Genomic DNA, 23692 nt, shown 5'->3' with positions numbered 1-23692 from the left:
TAGAAGCAAACATATAGAAGGTATAACCCCCATTATTAATTCTAAGATATGGCTCCTCAGCAAGTCTAAGTACATAACCCTTTTCAACATTTGGTACCTAGATGTAAAACATCTAAACCCTAAAAAAAAAACTTTCTGAGCTTTTCAAATTAGAGAAGAATGTTTTCAGCACTAGTGTGACTTGATTCAAGATGTTTTCTCAATTCTGCAATTATTCCAAAACAAAAGGCATTAAATCTAGAGTTCTTTATCAGGTTCAGTGAAGCACAAGTATTTCTGTCCTCATCTAGCTATACAATTAAGCATCACAGTTAACTCTTCCCTTCCTAAATGTCTAAGCAACAAAATGGGAAAGGAAAGAAAAACTACATAAGAACAAAGAACTGCAAGAAGCAAATGTCACAAACAGGAACAAAAGCAGAAGAAACAGATTATCTTAAAATAGAAGAAAAACAAAAAATGGTGTCAAGACAAGACTGTCTCATCACTGAGGAATACCATGGCTCACAAAGATAAAATAAATGCCTCCATGACCCTATTAAAACCAGTCTCTGCTTCTAACATCAGTACAAGTTTTCACAGAATTACAGAAAGACTGAAATTGAGAGGGACATCTAATCCAACCCCACCTGCTCAAGCAAGGTCAGCCAGCATAGGCAGCCCAGTGCTGTGTGCAACCAGCACTACTGCTTTCAACTCCTGGAAATGTGGTTAGCATAACTAATGCAATTTTAAGAGCAAGCAGCCTTCTCTGTGACCAAGCAGGTCACATATTCATTCCCTTTCCCTCACTACCAGGCCCTGAAGGTCCAACCAGACAAATCAAACAGATTAACTTCCCTCCCTCACAGTCTCACTGTTCCTGGGCGCCAGACCAATCACTCCCTTCCTTACCAAGCCTGTAGGCCCCAGGCATTCAGCCAGGCAGGTGGTGGCAATCACCCAGTCAGAGAACAGGGAAGCATCACAGCACCTGTTGAAGTGAAGGGAGGGACCCACCCAGGGAGGGACCCACCCTCCTTTGTTGGCTCAGCATCGACTCCAGTTTATTGATCAAATTCGACACCTTTTATAACAGTGCTAATTCACTTCATGCATATTGCAAAACCTGAGCTCCTGACAGGCTGTAGAGAAAACTTCAGCTCCTCCTTTTGTTTACAATACCTGAATTTAGTTTATTGAAACTAAGATCAGTGTTCTCACCATGATATGAATAGTTCTCAAAACCTTTTTATCTGTTCCCAGAATGGCCATCTGTTCCCAGAGCAGCCAAGGACAGGATATCTGCCTGTTTTTGAGAGAACGGTCTGACAGTCTTGTTGTTTATATAAAAGGTGGCTGAGAACCTTAATTATTTACAGAATCAAGCCTGGGAAAGGCTGCTTTACAGCAGCCCCCTATCCTTCCCTCAGCTGAATACCTTCATGGCCTCTTTCTTCAAGCCATGCCTGAACCAGGCTCTCCACAAGCACCCAGAGCACTGTCAACAAAATCAATGTACTGCAAGGTCTAACTGGTGAACTCTGACCACAACTCCTGCTGGACAGTGATACCTGAGCTATATTATACATTCTATATTATGCTATTATATTGATTCTGCTTATAGAAATCCTGTGACATTTTAATCATAAATTCTGCTCTATACTAATAATAACATACTGTTAAGAAATAAAGCTTTAATTTTTAACTACAATTGGTGCCATCATCATTCTGTCAAGGTTCCCTCAAAGTACACATCTTTTCCCTCAGTGTCAGGTGATGCCACGAGCAGTCAAATAATATCTGCAAAGACTCCACAACCTTTCTGGGCAACCTGTTCCACTGCTTGATCATTCTCTCAGTAGACGTTTTCTTGTGTTCAGGTAAAATTCTGTCCATTTTAGTTTGCACCCACGGCCCATCGCTCACCATCTCACTGCACACCACTGAGTGGAGCTGTGCTTCCTCCTTGTCCTTCTGTCACATCAGGTATTTTATGGGCCAGATTCATTTGAGCCAGCCTCTTTCCAACTGAACAGGCTCAACTCCTTCAGCCTCTCCTCATATCAAAGATCATAAATCATCTTTGTGGCCCTTCACTGGCCTCACTCCAGTAAACCCATCTCTCTCAGAACAAGAGTTCTGCAAGGTCCAAATCTTGACTCAGCACTCCAGATGAGTCTCAGTAGTATGAGCAGAGAGGAAAGATCATCCCCCATGACCTCTTGGCAATGCTCTGCCTAAGGCAGGCCAGGAGGCTGTTGGTCAACTTTGCAGCAAGGGTGCTTTGCTGGCTCGTGTTCATTTTGTCACCCACACCAAGAGCTGCTTTCCAGTCTATCAGCCCCCAGTGTGTAGTGGTGCACAGGGTTATTCATTCCCAGGTTCCCAGGGCTTCCTGTTGTAGAACTTCATCAGGTTCCCCTCTGCCAAACTCTCCAGTCTGTTGAGGGTCCCTCTGAACAGCAGAACAACCTGATTTGGCAGCTAATCCTCCCCATTTTGCATCATCTGAAAATTTGCTAAGACTAAACTCTGCCTCAGTGTCCAGGTCATTATTAAATATGTAAAACAGCACTGGCCACAATATCAAGCTGGGGTTCAGCACTAGTGACTAGACTCCAACTGGACCTTTTGCCACTGATCATTTCCCCACAGGCCTGGTTGTTCCACCAGTTTTCAGTCCACCTCACTGACCACTTAACTAACTCATACTTCATCACCATGACCATGAGGATGTTAGGAATTCTTTTCTTTCAATACTGAACTCTACTAACATTTCCCACTAACATTATGAAGAATTCTAAGAGGAAGTACCGGTGCAAGGATATAGTGCTGCAATTAATTAACTGAACAGCAATGGCATGGTTGAATTACTGATCACTGAAATCATCAAGAATGAATCCTCTGAATGCTAGAAACAAAGAATAAAAATTCAAAGGCAAGATGATGTTAAGCAAATATCTGGCAATATTTTCCACTCTCATTACTACTTTCACTATTACTGTCATTAGTTTTTAAAAAATGTTTTTGAAATCCCAGTAGTCCCATACAGCACTCCTCCTCGACTAACTTAAAGCACTAACTTACAATTCCATCTTATTTATGGAAAAGATAAGAGAGAACTCACTTTCTTTACAGAGCATAGAGAATACAGCTTCTAAGGCAACTGCAGAACCTGCCTTTTTGCCCATGAGGACAGGTGAAAAGATTACAGAGCTGCAATATTTCCAGGCTGATGGTAAAAGTAATCACATCTCTGTATCTGCCAGAGTGCCTGCACTATCATGACTGTTATTCAGGGTTAATTTAGTTGGCAAAGAAGAGCCGGACTACTAATTCATATGGCTAGACACATAGAGGTTCATTTCTGTCAAAAAATTAGCCCAAGTGCTACTACACTTCTAAAATGAAGAAAAACATGTTGGCAAATTCATTCTCTGTGGGAATTTCTACAGCAGCTGGTCTTTGAGAGATGCTCAATTAAAACAAGGCTGATGGCTGCTGCTTGACAAATCAATTCAGAAGTGACAAATATAAGGGAAAAAAGCATGGAAGCAACTGTGAAAGCACTGCAGAAAATTTAATATTGCCATAATTAGTCAAGGAGCAGTCAAGCAGTGAAACAGCATTGTAAACCTATGTGCCTTTCTTAACAATCCCCAAGAAATTAAATACTCACTACCGTTTTCACAATTATCTAAAAATCTGAAACACATTTTTCTTCTTTCATATGATGTAATACAGTTATTAAAAATCATAATTGTCAGTAAAGCAGAAAGAACATTTTCAAATAAAATATCAGCTAAAAATATGTGAATTAATTCATCAGTAATCCATATTACTATTTTTTAAAGGACCTATCAACCAAATACCAAAGGAGCCATTTACCTGCTGTAGTACTGGGTTATATCTACCTCTATAAAGTCGTTACAGTCAGACAGCCCTAGTAAAACTCTCAAAATAAAACTTAACTTAAAAAAAAAAAATCTGCTGCTGCTGCTAAAATGGGTCATTATGACAACAAATTTCTCTTGCAAAAAACTATATTTATTTTACTAAATTAATGCAGTGGTACCCAGGTTGGCTATTAAGGTAGAGACTATTGTTTATATTAAAAAGACATGCAAAATTAAAGTAGCACCTACCTTATCAAAGGTCTCTGTCATTTTTTGCATGACATCTTTCTTGTACAAACTTTGAAACATCTCTGCTGTTACCATGCCTAAAAAAAAGTAGTGTTTTAAAAAGAATTACTCACAACTCTATAACAATAATCAAGTCCAAACCACAGTAAGAACTTTATTAAATTTAGAAACACTGAAGACAGGGGAATTCTCTTTTATGTATGTACACTGGTACAGGCAACATACACAGAAAAAGATACATAAATTAATTTATAGGAAAAAGTATTGATGAACCAAAACTGAAATTCCCATTAGAGAAGTCTGCTTTGTGCTGTCTGGAAAGGCTGTTTTCTCTGTTCATTTATTTACTTCAAGGATTGACTAAAATTTTACCCACAGGTCAAAACTAGTCAAAAACCCCAAAGTATTTCTCATAAGAGAAGGCATATTAGTCAAAGACCTAGAGGGGGAAAAAAAAAAGAGATATGTAAAAAGTACGTTTCTAGCTGCTTAAATACACTCAGAAGTTTCAAACTAATAGGACAGTCTTCTTAAATCTCTTACTTGCCATCCTGAAGCATTTCACTAGCAGACTGTCCCCAGAAGGCAGTGCTTCAATGTTTGTTATGAAATAGACAGCTTCACAACTCTCTAGCAAAAGCAACTGCAATGAGGCAAGAGATTGCTTTTCTAGCCACCAAAGCAGGGAGCTGAATCTGCTAGCTGCTTATTTTCAAACAAGGACACTAGCAAAAGAAAAGATACTAAGAAATACAAAACAAATGCCAACTGAAACACTGGATTTTAATTAGAACACTCATCAAAAGCACTGTCCCTATGTGAGGATTCTCCAAAGCAATGTGACATGCCACTTCAGAAACGTGACCCTGCAAACCTTGTTCAAATACAACTCTCAGAGCTGGAATGCTGCTAGCACAAAGAATTTAACCAGCAGCATTCTTTTCTATTTTGCCTGCCCATCTGGAGTTCGTCTTAACGAACAGTACAGATCATAAGTTCATGATTTACTGCAGAGAAAAACTCCATTTCAAAAAGCACATTTCAGACTCCTCTCACACACAGACAGTGGAAGGGCTGTGAAGAAGGTAAATTACCTTGACAGCCTGAGCACTGAATGAAGAAGTTGATGAGATCCAGAAGTGCCACATTCCTGTCTTGTTTATAAGCTTCAACCCAGTCAACTACTACAGACTAGAACAGATTAAAGAAGCTCATTAGTCAAGAGATGAAGACAGTTTGCCACACTCCACTGAAGATACCCACAATAAAGATAAAAACTAACACTGCTCCATCTCCATTAAATTACAAAACCAAGAATAAACTCCAAGCAATTCTCTTCCATTTCTAGGAGTTCTAAAAGACTCTTTCAAGTCTTAAACTGCTTTAGACAATGTTGTTTTTCACAGATTCTTTGCTTCCTGTTAACAGGAAATATTACCACAGTTTTAATAAATGTAATATAAAGAAAAATAAAAAAGTTGTCCTCCTGAGTTCTTGACTGCACTGAGGTAACAATTTAATTTAAAAACAAATAAATAAACACAAACAACAAAAAATCCAAACACACATTTAGCCTCTGCACCATCTAATAACTACTATTAAATCCTACCAGCAATTTACCCTGGAGGTTCTCATTTTCTCTAGGACTTGATTTGTGCAGTAGGTTTGAAACAGTTCACACACTAACATAAGCCAAAAAACTACTCCAGATTTCATTTCTAGGGCAGTACAGTCTGCAGCCTGTAAGCGACATGGGTCTCCTGGGACAAGCTTTCCAGGCTTCAACCCACCAGTAGCTCCACACAGGTCTAATAAATTCCAGCAGCAACAGAACTCAATCCCTGCTGCCTTTCCAAGACATTCCCATGATGGTTGGCATAGCTTGGCATAGCCAAGCTCTTCAGGAAGCTCTACTGAAGTTACCCCAGCTGTAGCACGAAGGTTTCACATCCAAAATATAAATGCACTTTTCATGCATGTGCACACACACACACTCTTTGCTTACAAACACTACTCACCAGAGACATATCTATAACTGTACATAAAAATATGTGGGGCTCCAGATTTTCATACACAGATACAAAGATAATACATGTGCTCAAAGAATATGGGGAGGTAGGCTTCCTCACATTGAAGAAAATTGCTAACTATAGAGATGAACAGGGAACTTGCCTATTCTATAGCTGTTGGCAAACTGCATTGGAATGAAGGTAAAGGATTAATAGTACAAGGCAAGCACAGGGGAGGAAAAAAGGAAAAAAAGGGGGAAAAAGGAGGAAAAAAGAAATATGAAATAAAGGACAAAAAAGGAAAAAAAGATAATCTGATTTTTCAGAATTCTGCACAACTAAATTTGCTATTGATGAATGTCTTCCACATTTTTTTCAATAATTATCTCTTTGTATATTAAGGCATTGTAGACTGGTTTAGGTACAATTTCCATCCTCTTTTTAAACATCTGACAGCTATCTCTTCGCAAATTTCTTGAAGCTGCAAGATGTTCTTTCCAAGAGCCACCACACTCACAGCAGTTTTCCAATCGAACATGTTTCTTCCCCAGCTAAGCCAAAATTTAAATGTTCCACATTACAAATAATGGAAATGACCACTGTTTATTAATCTTTCCTCCACCAAATGCTTTCAGAACTCAGTGCTGGGAATACCTGCATGGCCTGCTTCCCCATGCTAACCACTTCAAACAAGGTAACTGCCTCAACCACTTCTCCATTCTGCAGCTGGCTCACTCTTCTGCCAGCGGGAGAATTCCTCCTGATGTTCTCACACTGCTCTCGGACCTTCCGCTTCTCTCTCTGAAACGAGTCAAACACAGTGTGTGAGAAAACACAACACACAACAGGCATCCACAGACACCAGTTTATTTCACTCTTACTGTAAACACTTCCCCAGGCTGCTCAGTTTTATGCCCCACAGACCCCAACAATTCCTTACCAAATACGACCATACTAAAAGGAAATAAAAGTAAGGATTTACCAGTTTGAATTTTACTCATTTTAACAATGAGTCATAAACATAGGAAGATGTAACAGGAAAGAAGTTTTTGTACAGTTGCACACTACGCAGAAGGCAGTTTTCAGTGGCAGTTGTAATTTCTGAATAACAGAAAGCAAGCACAGAAGCTCTTCTACATCTTTTCCCTCACAGGTTAAACTGACTACCTGCAAATTAACAACAGCTGCACACAAAGGAAGAGCCATGCTGAAATGAACTGACCACTCAAAAGCCAGCATTGAGGCTTTGCTGCCAATGGAATTTTAGGGTCAAGCTGTATCCAGTGACCAGCTTTTAGATGCATTGTGATTGCTGCATGCAGTACTCAATTTTGTAACAACTGAATGAGACACAAAATAAACTCCACAATTTAAAAGAATTAAAACTTTTTTAAAAGTTTTAGAATTAACTTACTGGTGTTTTCAGGTTGCCATTTCTCACACAGGTGCCATTCTGAGCAGGAGACTCGGGCACAGTCTCATCATGGACAGCATTCTCTCTAAGGTGCAATAAACATATTGAAGGAGTTAGCAGCAAGCACTCAGAACTACACACTTCAGGACAAAGCCAGAAGAAAAGCAAATACATGCATTTTAGGATTTTTAATTTGTTGTTTGGAGCTGGTGACATTTTTTCACTAAACACCAAACAACTAACTTTAAAAGTACAACAGAAATTTGGGGCCTTTTTCAGACTACTGGCTTTCCTGTAAGATATGCAGATAATTAGAAAACCAGCAAAGCTATCAAAGGTATCAAGGAAGTATAAAGTAAGTAAATGAAACAGAAAGCTGATGTTGACTTAATGCAGCCTTTGTTGACTTAAGAGCTTTGCACCATGAACCAGTAACATAAGTAGGCATTCACTCTGTGGGTGCCCTAAGCTAAACAAAGCAGCTACATTTGATGTGTTGACATTTTAAAATGAGAAGAAGAAACTGGTTTACTTTGTTTATTAAACATGCTAAAGAAAAAAGACACATAAAAAACTTCATTTTCAAGTCATGGCTAATATCATGGAGGAACAATTGTATAAAGAAAGATGCACCTTCTGGGAGATCTGAAGCCATACATTTATCTGCAATGAAACCATGCCATTTTTCATCATTCCCAATGCTAACAATGTGCTTTGCCAAAGGTCATGTTTGAGTAGACGAGCTGGATCCCACTTGTGCAGCAGGTCCAGTACTGGAAGCTGGCTGCAATGGCCTCCTTTAAACTACAGTGGCCAGGACATGAAGCCAGTTGACTTGTACTACAGGAAGGCACAGAAAGAAAGTAAATATGAGAGTGTACAATAACTTCTGTTTTCATGATACTACTGCAACAAGAGCGTGTACTAACACAAGTGACCACTTTACAAACAAAAATCCAGTGTGTTACACTATCAGATACAGTCAACTCTCCAGTATCCAGTGTGGGCAAACACAGATGGAGAATTAACTGTTCTATGGATGCAGAGCCAGCTCAACTCCACCTAGGTTTATCAATGCCAGATAAGCATTTTTATCATTCTTCTTCCCACAATTGTTTTGCAAACAAATTCTGAGACCGAATAGTATCAACTGCAGGACCAAGGTCCCAACATTATTTTGTTGGTAAGAGCAGACAAGTTTTATTTAAACATGTCTCTGTTTACTTTTTTGATCTACTGAGACACTTCAAGAATTGATGTAGAATGACACTTCCAAAGATTCCTATAAAAATTCTATAGAAAAATAAAATTGCACCAAAATATATAAAATTTCTAAATACAATTATGCATATGCTTACCTTCTCTACAGAGAAATGAAAGTTAAATTCCGTTTATTATTTGCTACAGAAAAGTTCAAAACATGCCAAAGTGTTTGATAGATGGAAGGAAAGAAAATAATTCAGGATTAACCAATCCTTATACCAACTGTGTGGACTGCTGCATGTGAAGAGTGGGATAAACTATAGCTCCCAGCTCAGTCAGTATTCTACAAGAAATCATTCACAAAATTTTTCAATTGTCTTCTTTGATTTAAAATTGCAAGCCACAGAGATTGAGTAGCCCAAGTACTACCAGAGACTTCCCAGATGAAAAGAACAAACAGCAAGGGACAGCAATATGCATGGCTTCTCTGATGCCAGTCTGCTCTTCTCAGATCCTTCTACAGACCACAAAACCAAAAAGAATCCAAACATGTTTGGCAAGGAGCTGTTTCTCCTATGTGATTAAATCCTTCCACTCTTGATTTCAAAGCAGAATGCATCACTGTGGGGCTGGACTAACAGGTTTTTACTTGTACTGTTTCACACAAGCTGCAACTCAGGTGCCAGCCAGCACTGCAGTAACACGGGTTACCAGTTTCTGCATTGTACCTCAACATAACACTCAACACACCTTGAAAACCTTTTCTCAAGTGTTTGCAAGTACTATTTAGCAACTTACTCCATCCCAGAAAGAAAATAAATGCACTGCATTTGATTATAGCAACTATATTTGAGTCCAAGTTGGTTTAAAACATTTAAATAATTCAAAAATCAGAACTGCCACAGGACAGTTCCGTCAAGGACTTGTCTGATCACGTCCTGCTTTTAGTATCTCTGTGTAGAACATACTTTGAAGGTTTAATTCACACCTCTCCTTCCCAAGAACATTCTGAAGGACAGCTCTCTGGACAGTATCTATTGGCCTTGTGCTACTTGTTTCATTTCTTATACCAGACAAAATGTACTTGTAGCAAAAGAGGCCCAAGTAAGGAAAAGGCATATGGAGCAGCATGTTACCAAAGCTCAGCAAAACCTCCAAGAGTGGGAAGATCACAGACCTACAGTTCCCTCAGTGTAGGAGGGAGCTGTAGGTCTGGGCCAAATAAAACATATCTGGGGTGAAACCTTTTACAATAACTGTTAGACATGCAACTAAACATCTATCTTAAGCACTCAAGAAATATAACTAAGCACTAAATACTAGTATTAAAAAGCCATTTAGTTTCTGAACTGTTTTGGTTATCAGTGCACTGCAGCACATAGCTATGCCTCAGGAAGCCCTGGGCAACAACAGACAACTTACATAAAAGTAGCGGTTGTTTTCAAATCCAGGTACTACTAATTTTCATGTTTCTCTTTTCTTTCTCTCTCTTCTTTTTTCTTTTTTTTTGGTAGCCTTTAATACTGGTGTTTCCAATTAGGCTATTCGTAAGGCAGGTACAAACATTTGCAGAAACTAGACCAGCACCTAGAAACTGAACCCCATGAAACTACTGAGCAATTAAATGGGATATTTAAATGGAACTTTCATTTGCACAACTACTTTTCTGTTGAAGAAACTGTTAAAAGAATTAAGACATCCTCTTATTCTCTTAAGCAAAACATAAGTATTACTGTATCTAGCTGGGGGAAGACACGGGGGTCACTTCTGCAGTGATCCCTATGTATATCTCCATTTAACATCTCAACTCTAGGAGTGCAATGGTAGGTTTGACAAATTTTGAACTAGCTATTGTTTTTTTTTCCTCTCTTTGTTATTCTACACTATGTTGAGCACTTTGCATGCATACATTCACTGCTTCATGCACTGGAAGAAACAGCTCTCAGCCATTTAGTTGCTTCCATCAGCAACCATTAAGAAAGCATAAGCAGAAGGCCATTTCTATTTGCACCTTTACACTCTGTTATGTATTGCTCAGAAACTCATTTGTACCTTGTGCTCCTGCCACAATGCTGTCCTTTCACTAGCACTTGAAGTATTACTTATCAAACACTTTAAGCATGAAGGAAGCCAAGTCCCACATCTAATCCTCAGACACAATATTACTGTGATAACGTCTGAATTCAGTTTTCTTATCTTATAAATATTTAGAAGAGATCTGGTGACTCACACTTGAAAAGAAAACTACCTCTTTACCAAAGAGGCAATGTATTCCTTTTGTTGTGTAAAAGGAGCAATTAATCTGTGCTACTGAAAGAATCCTACCTGTAAATTTTTTAAATTATAAATTTCAAAACAACTGCTTCATCTATTAGAACCAATATAAGGAGCTCCAATAAGCAACTGTCATGTACCTGCCCAACATCCCTGAAGGTAAAAGGCTGGTTTCAGATGAAACATACTGGAATGGACACATGGGAAGCTATACATGTCATCATGGGCTACAACTCTCAGCTTCCATTAGAGCATAATGAAGCAAAGCACACAGAGCAAACAGGCCCAGAACATGACAGGATCAGAAAAGACCAGGCTGCACTGAGTTCAAAGCACACAACTGTGGACATCTAAGAAGTTTCACTCTTTGAAACCAAACAAGAAATGCCCAAATGTTGTAACTTTACCTTTTATTTATTTATATTTATTCTAGTGGAACTTCTAGTTGCCATTGCGTAAATAATTATATGAATACTTTATCTCATCTCAAAAAACGACTTAGAAATACATTATAAAAGGAAGAAGTCATGATGGCTCCCTGATAAAAACAATACAAAATATACAGAAGCAATGCCCCCTTCAACGCCTACAGGAAGCTTGCAGATTACTTAGCACCTTTTTTTTTTTTTTTGGCAAGGTAGGGTACACATAGGCACTGTAGTGAATAAGGAACAGAAAAGCTTGCAAAGCCAAGCTCCCTGTCAAACAGCATAAAACACTACATTAAGGAGATGCTAAATAGTAACCGAAAGGAAATAAAATGAAGATATTAGTAACAAAGCACAATGCAGAGCAAACCCCCTTTTTCCCCTTTCCCCCAAGGTGACACACCACAGATTGACGCGGTATCTGCACACAAACCCGAGGGACAGCACCCGAATTTACCCACAGATTTTACAGACAACCTGTGCCAGGTCTTACTTTTGGCTGGGAAGGGTACTGGCTGCGTTGGGCTCCGCTATCATTTCCGCTACATTATTTCAGCAGCACAAACAAGCTGTCACGACCTCCTGAGGAAACTTCACCGAAATCGACAGTGCTAAAAACTTAACAACCCTTCGGCTTCTGCGGGCGGAACAGCGGCCGAAAAACTGTCAAAGAAAGGCACACAAAGAGACTTAATTCCATGCAAACCACGCCAGAAACAGCCCCCGCTCCATCCCCCGCCCAGGTGCAGAGGAGGATGAAACAGAAAGAAATGAAACCTACCGACAACCGCGCAGTCCCTCCCTGGCGCTGCCCAGCGCGGCGGGCCCGGGCCCGGCGTCAATCACGGCGGCCGCTGGGCCCGGCAGGGGCGGGCAGCGCTGTCACATGGGCGGCGGCGGCGCTTCCGCAGCGGCCGGAAAGACGCGGCCGCTGACGGTCCCTGCCCGCCGCCCCGGGCCCGGCGGTGCCGATGGGGCCCGGCCGCCTCTCGTGGTCGCTGCTGCTGCGCTGCCGGCGGGCGGCGGCGGCTCTGGGCGCGCCCCGGTGCCGCCCGCTGCCCGCCCGCCCGCTCAGCGCCGCCGCCCCGCTCCGGGCCCCCCTGCGCCCGCCGGGCACGGGCGGCGGAGCGCCCTGGAACGGAGCGGCGGGCGCCGGCGGGGATGAAGAAAAAGAAGAAGAGGAGGAGGAGGAGGATGAGGCGGCCCTGGAGGAGCTGCTGGCCCCGTCTCCGCTGGCCCCGGGGCCCGGCGCCCAGCGCGTTGCCGTCGTGCACCCCGCGGTGAAGTGGGGCCCGCAGAAGTCGCCGCTCACCACGGGTGCGGGGCTGCGGGGGCGGGCGGGCTCGCAGGGAGCCGTACATCGGGGGTCGGATGGGGTGCCCTGGGAGGCGGTGCAGTCTCTGTGCCTGGGCGTGTGTGAGAATACACTGGCGGTAGCACTGAGTGCCGTGGGCTATTGACATGCTGGTGTCTGGTCACAGGTTGGACTCGATGATCTCAGAGGTCTTTTCCAGCCCAACTGATTCTGTGCCTGTACCGCTAGCGTGAAGTGGCCCCGTGTCACAGCGGTGAAACCGCGACGTGCGGCTTGCAAAGGACAAGCTTGGATGGAAGGTCTCGGTCGTTCTCTCCTTCTTTGACAACTTTTTAAAAGACAAGAAGCTGTTAGTGAGTGCTGGCAGGCCTGTGCTTCGACTTGCAAACTACGCTGACTGTATTTTGGTTAGGGAAGCAGTCGGTGTCCCCCTTATTAGCACAGAACTAATTGCCCTCAGCCCTGCTGCCTGCCCAGGTGGGCTGGAGTCCTTTGGCCTTAGGGCTGCCCAGAAGTTGGCTGGAGAGCAGCAATACCCTCCTGTCCAGAGAAGAGAGTGCGCTGAAGGTCAAGTCCTGAATAAATCCTCCCGGGGACTTAAGTGCTTTTATGCAGTTACCTAGTGATGCACCAATAATTCCTCTGTAAGGACTTTTTTTTAGGACTACTATTAGGTTTCTCTCAGAAATCATAACTAGCTAATGTATAAGCATTAATCACACACAATTAAGATACATTATGAACTTGATGCTTCTCTTTGAACACTTCTCTAGTTAGAAGGTTGCAATGTAAAGGATTAAAGCATCTTGTAAGTTAGCTTTTTATTTACATAGAGTGGTTTGGGTTGGAGGAAACCTCTGAAGGTCATCTTGTCTGACCCCTGTAATGATACAGGACATCTTCCACTGGAGCTTGTTCAGAGCCCTGTCTAATCTGGCCTGAATGTTCTCAGGGAATGTTTACAGGACCTCCACCTCTCTGGGCAATCTATTCCAGTGTTTCGCCACTCTTATTGTAGAAAACTTCTTCTTTATATCAAATCTAAATCGAATCTCTTGGTTTAAAACCACTGCCCCATTTTATTGCAACAGGTCCTGCTAAAAAGTCTGTTCCCATCTTTCTTATAAACCCCTTTCACCTACTGAAAGGCTGTAAAAAAGTCTTTCCAGGAACCTTCTACAAGCTGGACAGCACCAACTCTCCCAGACTTTTCTCAAAGGAGAGGTTCCACCTGTCTGGTTATCTCTGTGGCACTCTTCTGGACCTGCTCCAACAGGTCCGTGACTCTCTTGTGCTGGGACCCCAGAGCTGGGTGCAGCCCTGCAGGTGGGATCACCAGAGCAGAGCAGAGGGACAGAATCCCCTCCCTTGCCCTGCTTTGCTTTGGATGCAGCCCAGGACATGTTTGGCTCTCTGGGCTGCAAGCACAGTGCTGGGTCAGGTCCAGTTTCTCATCCACCAATGCTCCCGAGTCCTTCTCAGCAGGGCTGCTGTCGTCTGTCCATCCCTCAGCCTATCCTGGGGGCTTGCCCTGACCCAGATGCAGGACCTTGCACTTGTTGATCATCACTAGTTTTCCATGGCCCACTTCTTGCGCCTGTCAGTGTTCTTCTGGATGGCAAGAGACGCTTTGTTTATACTTATTATTTTATTCCAATTTATTATGTGATGAGCCTAAATCATGTTTAGTTTTATTAGTGCTGCTAATTCTAACAAATTCTCACATTGCAGATTAAAGCTTTTAACCTTTGCAGAATTGATGTAAGTGACGTAATTTTACAACTGAAAAGTAGGTAAAATATAAAGACACCTTTCTGTCCAAACATACAGAAGAATAGCAGTGGTCCTTCTCTATTTATTTAGGCCCTCCTTAGAGCCTGAAATCTGAACTAATGTTTTGGAATGATTTTTGGAGCACCACAGATACAATAGGAAATCTGTGTATTTTACAAAAAATATGAACAATATGAGGAAAAAGTGGATCATTATTATATTTAAAAATATGTTACCTCTTGGATCAATGTAACCTATTTAGTATATAAATTTTGTTTTGCTGTCTAGGGAAACTTTACAAATTTGTTCCAAAAAGGAAACGTTTGGCGTATCAAGACTAGAGTTGCTGATCTGATATTCTTGTGTAGTCTTCGTGATTTCACGAAGTCCTCAAAAATCATTGCTTTGCAGTGTAGATGGTAAAAACTCAAAAGTAATTGATGAACCAGACTACAGTATTCAAATCTACTGGTTTTAGCAAGTCACAAACCAGTTTAGGTCCTTTAAGTGGCTGTGAAGTTAGCAGCAGGATATGCTGTATTAGTAATTCCCAAATTATTGCTGCAAAACACCAAAGTGTTAATTGTGTGGCTTTGTGCTCATCTGAAATAATAGGTTTCCAGCTAGTTATTCATTTCACTTGTTGCAGAAAAAAGCTTGGTGATTTCTTTCCTGACAACACAATTAAAAATTCTCCTAAGCCAACAACCACAGAAATAATTCATACTGTTAGAAAGATGCTTTGTGTGATAAAATTGCATCAAACTGTTCAATTAATCTGATTAGAGGTAAGACACTTTCCTTCTTGTGCTAGAGGTTAAAAGTACTGTAGTTATTGGAGATCTGAGCAGAGTTCTGATGGTACATTGTAATATTTGTTTCTTTTTTCTGTTATTGTTATGTTCCTGAAGCTGAATTACAGATTGCCGAAGCCGTTGCTCTTGTAGATACTCTTCAGAACTGGACTGTTTTAGATAAAATAATTATTCCTACAAAAAATCCCAACAAGAAGTTTGTTTTTGGCAAAGGAAACTTTCAGGTTTTGACAGGTAAGGACTGAGATCTTTCAGCACCGCATCACTCTAAATGAAAGACTTTTGCAGACAAACTGTTCAAGGATAGGTGTGAAAGCTGAAGAGAGGGAGAATTTTGTTTATCCATCATGCAGGTTTCCAGGCAAACTTGAAAGAATTTTTAAGGTTACAAAAGCAATGCAGAATAGACATAACCCCTGGTCACTGAAAGTGTGTGAGTTAACTTAGTCTGTAACTTTATGTGATTGACATAAGTGAAACTGATGCTGTTCTTGGCACAGTACTAAAGTAGCAATTAAAACTGCTCTATGAACAAAGACTATGGTGCCATTTCATGTTTTATGAGCATTCTGCTCAGTGCAAAATGGTTTATAGTCTGGGCATTTGAAAAAGAGAATTGACATTTAACACTGTATTTTGCAATCATTATCCATCTTTTAGAAAAGATTAAAAAATTGCCCCATGTGACAGCTGTCTTCTTGAATGTGGAAAGAATATCTTCACTAACAAAGGTAATTAAACATAATATCAAATCATAGTCTTTGCATCACTGTTGTTTGGAAGCTGTTGATGTTAGGAGAAGTGGTTGGCTAAGATTCTGAATTTGCAAATGTTAATATATGAAGCACCAGGACTGAGTTTTATTGAAAAGAATCTTAATACCTATTGCATTGGTCCAGTTGATATATGTTTCCAGCATGTGCATGAAATTTTCCAGCAGCTTACTACAATTTTTATAGACTCTGCTCCCACATTTGACACTAGCCCTTTTTAAAATGTTGAAAACGTTACTCAAGGTGTTTTTTACAAAATTAGGGTGTTAACAAAGATTTTGTTAGGAACAATGTCAATATTTTGGATTAGCTATGTGCTCAAGTTTCTATATTTATAATAGATAGCATATTTTTTTCCCTATGCTGTGGATGCTGAATTGTATTTTGAATATGAGGTGTAAATTCAGAGCAAGCTTATAGTTGCATGTTTCAAATACTTAAACTTTCATTCCTAGCCCTTAAAAAGAAGCATTGAGGGGTGCAGCATACTTCAGTATTTTAACACTGGCAGTAAAATAATTGGTACATGAACTACAGATATTCATGGGCAAACTGAAATAAAAACTTTTTTGGGTTTTTAGTATGTGCAGCATCATGCAGGGTGTAAAGTGTATGCAAACTTTACAAGCAAATATTAATGCTTTGCTATTAATTATTATGGTGGTTTCAAATTATTTCCCTGATTATAAAATGAAGTGATGACAAGTATCTCTAACAGATGGTTATTCAAGTGCTTCCATTTGTTGATGAAAGGGAAGTTGAAAATGTTTCACTTCAATTTCCTAGTTTTTAGGAAAACTGTTTATTTTACAGTTGAATTCTTTCAGTACTAGATTTGTTAAAAATTGTTTTCTTTTCACAAATATAGATCTTAAGACAAAATTAAACAGGGTTGATTCAGGCAAGTATTTGAGAACATGTATACAAGCATTCTGGATTTTAGAGATGGCATAAGGAAACTGCTGCATATTTTAAGTGTCTTTTGCTGAATTAGAGCAAGGATGAGGGGTTTAGGTTGGTTGGGTTTATTAAGTGTTTCACTGAAATAATTTTCCTGCATTCCTCTCTATTTGTTTACAAGTTTTAGTAATCTTTTTTATTTTCCTATGTTATCCCTAGCCATTCCCATTCCACTATTTCATAATTATTTTTTACAAGGATTTAACTACTGACGTTCTTGATTCTGAGATATGCTGTAAGACTTGTTGCAAGAATCCATGAAGGGCAGTGGAAGGATTCTCACTGAATTTGATGGGCCTAGACATAAAGTTCTACACTCTAAATTCGCTTTAACTCCTCTCTTTCTGGTCCACCAAATTTTGGCTTTGCATGCTCATAATGATTGCCCATCCATTGCAGTGGAATCCTGAGTTCCTCTGAGTGCAAGTGTCCATCAGCTAACTAACTGCACTTGCTGTGTAGGAACTGATCTAGAGATTCTGTGGGGGACAGAAGACATGTCGATTATTTTGTCTTGCATGGCTAAAGAAAGAGCTGGAAGGTGCCTGGGGCGTGCCAGTCTTTGACAGATACACCGTGGTGCTGCACATTTTTCGCTGCAATGCGCGGACGAAAGAAGCAAAACTGCAGGTAGCACTGGCTGAAATTCCACTTCTCAGGTACCTGGGCTGTGCACGTCACATACTCATATCTACGTGGTTTAGTGACTATTTCTTTACAGTAACAAAAGCCAGCAACATTTACTGTAAAGAAAAAATACATCGGGTGTTCAATGATTGATTAGAGCACAGAATTATTTACTAGAATGCCATTATTTTAAGCTTCTGCAGTGCTGACAGGCAAAACCAGAATGTGTTCAATAATCTTACTAAATGTATTTTTCATGAAAAGGTCCCGGTTCTTTCTAAGACACAAGATGGATTGCAAGAATATGTAGGAATTGGATATGTATATCCCATATATAAAATTGTTGAGTGTAATAAGGAAAGCTATAAACAAGGAAAAATAATTTGTATTTAAATTTTCCATATTTCTGCATTCTGTGGCATAGAAATGTGTACATGGCAGTTGGTGTGAGTTATGTGGATATTTTAGAGGTATAGTTGGCTCTTTGAAATTTCAGAATAGCAATTTCAATTTAACAAGAGAGTTGTAGGCTTTTTCAAGCTACAGTTGAGCCAGAAAATTAATTTTTTTTTCTCCAGGCTTCTTGCCATGAGCAGGTTTTATTTACAACTCAGTCATTTGGTGGTTTTATTTGTACTATCAGAATAACACTACTGCTTCACAATTTTTAGGTATTTTGGTATAACTGGATTTAAAAAATTGGCTTCCAGTTAACTGTTACTCTGCTGCCAGGTCAAATCTGAAAAACGAGGTGTCTCAGCGAGATCAGCAGAGAGGAGGTTCAAGATACATCATGGGCTCAGGTAAAGTCTAAATAATCTCATGATTTAGAGGATTTTTTCTCAAAAAAAAAAAAAACAAATTTAGTTGCATCTTATTTTATTTGGAGGAGGTCAGGAGGAAAAACAGTGTTCTGTGTCTAATTAAACAAATGTACAAAAATCTATCAGAAAGTAAGTTAAATAATAAGGTTTGGGTCTGTGCTGGTCAAGTTTTTTGGTCAGTAACTGGTGAAGGATAAACTATTTGCCTGCCACAGGGATTTTTCATAAGTGTACATGGATGTTTTAGAGTGGTAAGCATATGTTTCATAATTACTTATTCACTTTTTTAGGCAAGAATACATAGTTTTAATGGCTTATTTTTAACCTCACTGCCCTAGTGCTAGCTCACTTGATTTCCGAATACATCACTTGCTATACAGTTTCTCTTGTAAGCTGTTCTGCCAATTACTCATTTGTATTTTTCAGGTGAAACATTCCTAGAAACACAGAATCGTGTCTTAAAAGAAAGGGAACTTAAAATCAGGAATGCCCTGGAGAAACTAAGGAGAAAAAGGGCTTTACTTAGAACTCAGCGCAGAAAATGCGAGTTCCCAATGGTCTCAGTAATGGGCTATACCAACTGTGGTAAGAAAAACCTCCTGAAATCATCACACAAAAGAGCTTATATTGTCTAGTTTTTAATTAGGCATTCTAGCCAGATTCTCATTTGTGTGTGTATAGGCTTCATATTTTAATTCAGTTTTTTTAATTGTGTAATGAATATTTTTCTGTTAGGATGTAGTTAGGAAAGCAAATTAAGCTGCTTGGTTTTTTCAGTCTCCAAGACATGTTTTGGAGAAATGCCTAGCACCTATTGTGCCAGAAATATTTTATATACAGTGCTAAAGACTGCACTGTTATTGTCCCTTTATATGAATCTCTACTACTTGATCAGAATGGGCACAGAAAAGTATACGGGTGTTTAGATCACCATGAGGACTTGAGGCATAGGAAGACAATTAAGAGTTGGCTATTGATCTGAGAAACCCGCTTAAGGAGCACTGTAGCTGTTCATGGATTATGTGTAGCACTCTGAGATTTGTTCCTAGGAGAAGCTAAATAAAGCTAAAGAGTTTTTTTTCTGCTTTTTTTGGTTTGGTGTGGTTTTTTATCTTACACAAGTGAATTCTTACTCAAGGCTGAAATAGACATTGGCCTAGAAACTTTTTTCAGGTTGGATTATCTTAAGACAATTTCATTTTCTTACTCAACTTCTTTAAAAAAACAAAACTATCTTGCACTCAAAGATTTGGATTATACTGTATGTTTTTCTTAAATGTCATACTTCCATACTTTTCCAACTGAAGATAGATGATAGATATAGATATAGATGATATAGATATAGATATATAGATAAAACAGTTTGGCATACACATAATTGAAATACTTTAATTAGGCTATATACTGAGCACTTTAATGACTAATTATATGAAGTATTCATTGAGTCAAATAAATGTCTCTATTATTGTGTTCATGAGGAAATGCCCAATAAAGGCCTCAGCCTAATAAGGTATATATTATTAGCACTTATCTTTATTTTTTTTATTTAGCAAGTAAATTATTTCATTTGACAACAGAAGCACTGAGGAGTGTGTAAGTGCATGCTTCCTAATGCTGTCATGGCAGTGCTCTTCAGAGAGTCTTACAGGTGAGAGATGTAGGTAGATCAAATGAGGTCAAATGAGTCTTTGATCATCTTGTGATTTCACAGCACAGCTGTACATACCAGTATGTGATTACATATGTGACCTTCAACCCAATTCCAGGTTATAAAATGTAAGACTGTCTTTGCATTTCCTAACATCATATAGATAACTGATGACAAGCTACAATTAAACAACTCAAGTAGATGTAAAAACATATGTTACATCATACATTTCACCTGAGCCTTGCAAGTTAAATTTTACTTGGAACAAGCCATTAAAATACTGTCCTTTTTTATTTAATTAGGAAAAACTACTTTGATCAAAGCCTTGACTGGGGAAGCAGGACTTCAACCCAGAGATCAGCTGTTTGCCACTCTGGATATTACAGCCCATGCTGGCTATCTGCCCTCACATATGCCAGTTATTTATGTTGACACCATTGGGTTTCTGACTGATCTTCCACATAATCTGGTTGAGTCATTTTCAGCTACACTAGAAGAAGTGGCTTACTCAGTAAGTAGTCAACTATAAGAATTGGGAAATCAAAGAATTCCATTTTAGATAATCCTCACCCCTTCAAAACAGGGGAAATTAATTGACATGCTGTTCTTAGCAAAGTATCTGGCTGACTAAAGTAAACTCCTGAGATAATGATGTAAATGTCTTAAACTAATTTTCTGATGCTTTACTTATGTAAAACATACAACTACGAAGGGATTTCAGAAAGGGCTTATTTGGAGTATATGTGTCCATCCATATCCATGATACTTAAACCAGATAAACCAGATTTTTCTGATAAAATATCTGAACAGTGCATCCAAGTGAGTCAAGGCTAGCTTTCCTGGGAGTTAAAAATGAATTAAAGCATCTGAAATTACCTAGTTTTAACTTAAGGTTGCTTTTAGTCTACAAGTGGGTGATTGTTGATGTTATGCAGGCAGCATGTAATAAATATAAATGTACTTTAGCAATTATTTTCTCATTAAAGTTTGTTTTCCTGTGCTATAACAAAGTGTAAAGCTGCATACATACACACAGATATTTAAACAAAAACCCTGTGTTATGAAAGGTAATGAAATTTAGTGGTAGTTAGATGCCAGAATGCTGCTAAAGATTACACTTAACCATGTAACAGCAGGGCTTTCAAAACCTGGCTGAAACCATCCTGTTTGTCATTTACTTCTATTTATTTTTCAGAAGTAAAAATCAATGTCTCAAGCAAAGATGATGAAACTATTTGAATGCAAATGTTGAGTTTGGTTGCTTGGGTTTTATTATGGCAAACATTATATATATACTTGAACCTGATACATTTTGTATAAAGCTTTTTAGTTCAGCATCAGTAATAGTATCCTGGGAGCTAAGCAGAAGGATAGTATTCTATATTTTGAATGTAAAAATAGAATTACAAGTAACAGGGAGGTTTTTTCCCCTCTGTTTTTGAAACAGTTTTGCAGCCATTTCTCTTCTGAAAGCTTTTTTCAGAGACCATTCTTTTTAATCTCCAGTGGATTTGAAGCCTTACTGTTACAAAGCCTTGGCTTTGAACAAAATGGATCAGCTATTATTTGAAATCTGATTCTGTGACTAGCTTGATTGACAACATTTGCTTCAGGTTTGTGGGAGGCAATTTGTACTTACTGGAGGTGGAAGGCTAAGCTGCTGCAGATTTTCTTCCATCATGGTCTAAAAAACAGTAGATTAATACTGTTTTAGTAGTTAATTTTACAGTGGTAATCTGCCAGTGTATTACCAAATGGATAGGAAAGTATTTTACATTAATTAGCAATGCAAAAATGGTATACAGTCTCTACAACCTGGTAAATGGTATTGTATATTGATCTTTGCCAGGATCTGATAGTTCATGTGAGGGATATTACTCATCCAGAAACCATCCTCCAGAAAGCCACTGTTCTGTCCGTTCTGAGGAATCTCAATCTTCCTAGCCATTTACTGGACTCAATGGTAGAAGTTCATAACAAAGTGGATTTGACAGAAAGGTAAGCAGGAGATGCTAAGTGTACTTAAACATTTCTTATGTTCCGGGATCTTTTTAATTCTTAGTGTAGAAAAGAGATCCCACACTTCAGAATATATTTAATAGTGTTTCTCAGTCTTTTACATATGTAACTATGGTCTGAAAAAGAATTAATTATCTTTTAATTACAAAAGAAATCACTTGAGTCATACAAGAAGTGGCCTCTGTAGAAGGTGTCAGTACAAAGTAACTCAGTTAAATTGTCCGTGCTCGGAATATTTTCACAACCTAATCTTCATGAACAAATGTGCTAGCAATTCATTTTCTTTCAGGTATAAACCCACTGAAGAAAATGCTTTAGCTGTTTCTGCTCTGCATGGGCATGGTTTAGAAGAACTGAAACAAGAAATAGAGAAAAAAATACTGACAGCAACAGGGAAGAAAATTCTAACAGTTAATATCAACTTAGAGGGACCTCAGCTAAGGTAAATAATTTTAAATCATGTGAAGGACTTGGAGAAATATGAAACACTTAATCATTCATGTCTGAAAGTTGTCAGATCATATTATACTGATTTTAATCTGCTACCTCTGTTAAGAATAACAGAGATAATTATCAATGTTTTGTGACCTATTGACAAAAAATAGCCCCATTAGAGAAGTGAAGTGAAACACTTCATCTTTTAAAGTGTTACCTAGATGGGAACCTTCAAAACTAGACCAAGAATCACATTTTGTGCAATGTGTCATACTTTTAAGATGCTAATATGCTTTTACATTTACAGCTGGCTGTATAAAGAAGCAACAGTTCAGGAAGTAGAGGTCATGCCTGAAGACGGCACAGCCAGGGTGAAGGTGATAATCGGCAGTTCTGCTTTTGGCAGATACAAAAACCTCTTTCCCAACAGTGAGATTTTCATGTCATGAACCTGCATCCTGTTCCAGGAGAAGAAACTGATCTCCTCAAGAGGATGTGAAATAAACAACCTGTCAGTCTCACTGCTGAATAGTTTATTTTTCTTCCACACTTGATGGTTTTGGCGCATTTTAGAAATGGACACTGTTTCAGAAAACTTCTGTATGGAAACAATAAGAGCTTTGAGCTTAATTTTGTCAGCAAGTACCAGGATAGCACCACATTTTTTATGTTAAACCTGTTGTTGGCTATAAGCTGAGGACCTCAAACACATGGAATGGCATCTGACTTAACCTACAGGAAAGAAACAAGTTTCTTATATCATACAAATTAAGCTTCTTATTGCCTTTTTCAGAAGAAAATAGTATTTATTATAGTTAAGGTATTTCAGATGGTCTTCAGAAAAGGAAAGTTAATGAAGAAAATATTGTTGGTTGTATATAAATAATAACGATAAATCTGTGTTCAAGCAGAATGCGTGAATGTAAATAAAATAACTGCCATGTCTTATTGTAGTGAAGAAAAACAAATCAATTAAGGCATTAAATAAAGTTAGCTGTGAACATCTTTTACCCATACAGTTTTCTTGCCTACAGTAATTTATCCACAA

At 39.0% G+C, this 23692-nt stretch overlaps 2 protein-coding genes across 4 annotated transcripts in view; one reads left to right on the top strand and one right to left on the bottom strand.

The window, feature by feature from the left end:
• LOC135446973 (cohesin subunit SA-2-like) overlaps positions 1-12350 on the bottom strand; it is a 59765-nt gene extending 47415 nt beyond the window's left edge. Inside the window, exons 1-6 of one of the 3 annotated variants that reach the window (XM_064711600.1) lie at positions 12237-12350; positions 11949-12118; positions 7551-7635; positions 6791-6937; positions 5222-5318; positions 4128-4204 (exon numbers count right to left, since the gene is read on the bottom strand). In XM_064711600.1, the coding sequence (XP_064567670.1) occupies positions 4128-4204; positions 5222-5318; positions 6791-6937; positions 7551-7635; positions 11949-11992 (450 nt within the window). In that variant the 5' untranslated portion in view covers positions 11993-12118; positions 12237-12350. Of the gene's footprint in view, positions 1-629; positions 877-4127; positions 4205-5221; positions 5319-6790; positions 6938-7118; positions 7257-7550; positions 7636-11948; positions 12119-12236 lie in introns of those variants that run through there. The other 2 variants (XM_064711604.1, XM_064711614.1) reach the window with 2 other exon arrangements.
• Positions 12351-12426: 76 nt separating this feature from the next.
• On the top strand, positions 12427-23662 carry GTPBP6 (GTP binding protein 6 (putative)). Its single transcript, XM_064711585.1, has 10 exons — positions 12427-12772; positions 15455-15592; positions 16019-16089; positions 17620-17750; positions 18451-18521; positions 18969-19127; positions 20493-20701; positions 22040-22188; positions 22499-22651; positions 22952-23662. Exons 1-10 carry the CDS (start codon positions 12427-12429, stop codon positions 23091-23093), a joined length of 1569 nt encoding a protein of 522 aa, XP_064567655.1. The 3' UTR covers positions 23094-23662.
• Positions 23663-23692: the final 30 nt, after the last annotated feature.

This window comes from Zonotrichia leucophrys, chromosome 1, assembly GCF_028769735.1.
Source record: "Zonotrichia leucophrys gambelii isolate GWCS_2022_RI chromosome 1, RI_Zleu_2.0, whole genome shotgun sequence".
NCBI classification, from domain to species: Eukaryota; Metazoa; Chordata; class Aves; order Passeriformes; family Passerellidae; genus Zonotrichia; species Zonotrichia leucophrys.
This window is presented reverse-complemented; position numbering and strand designations above follow the sequence as displayed.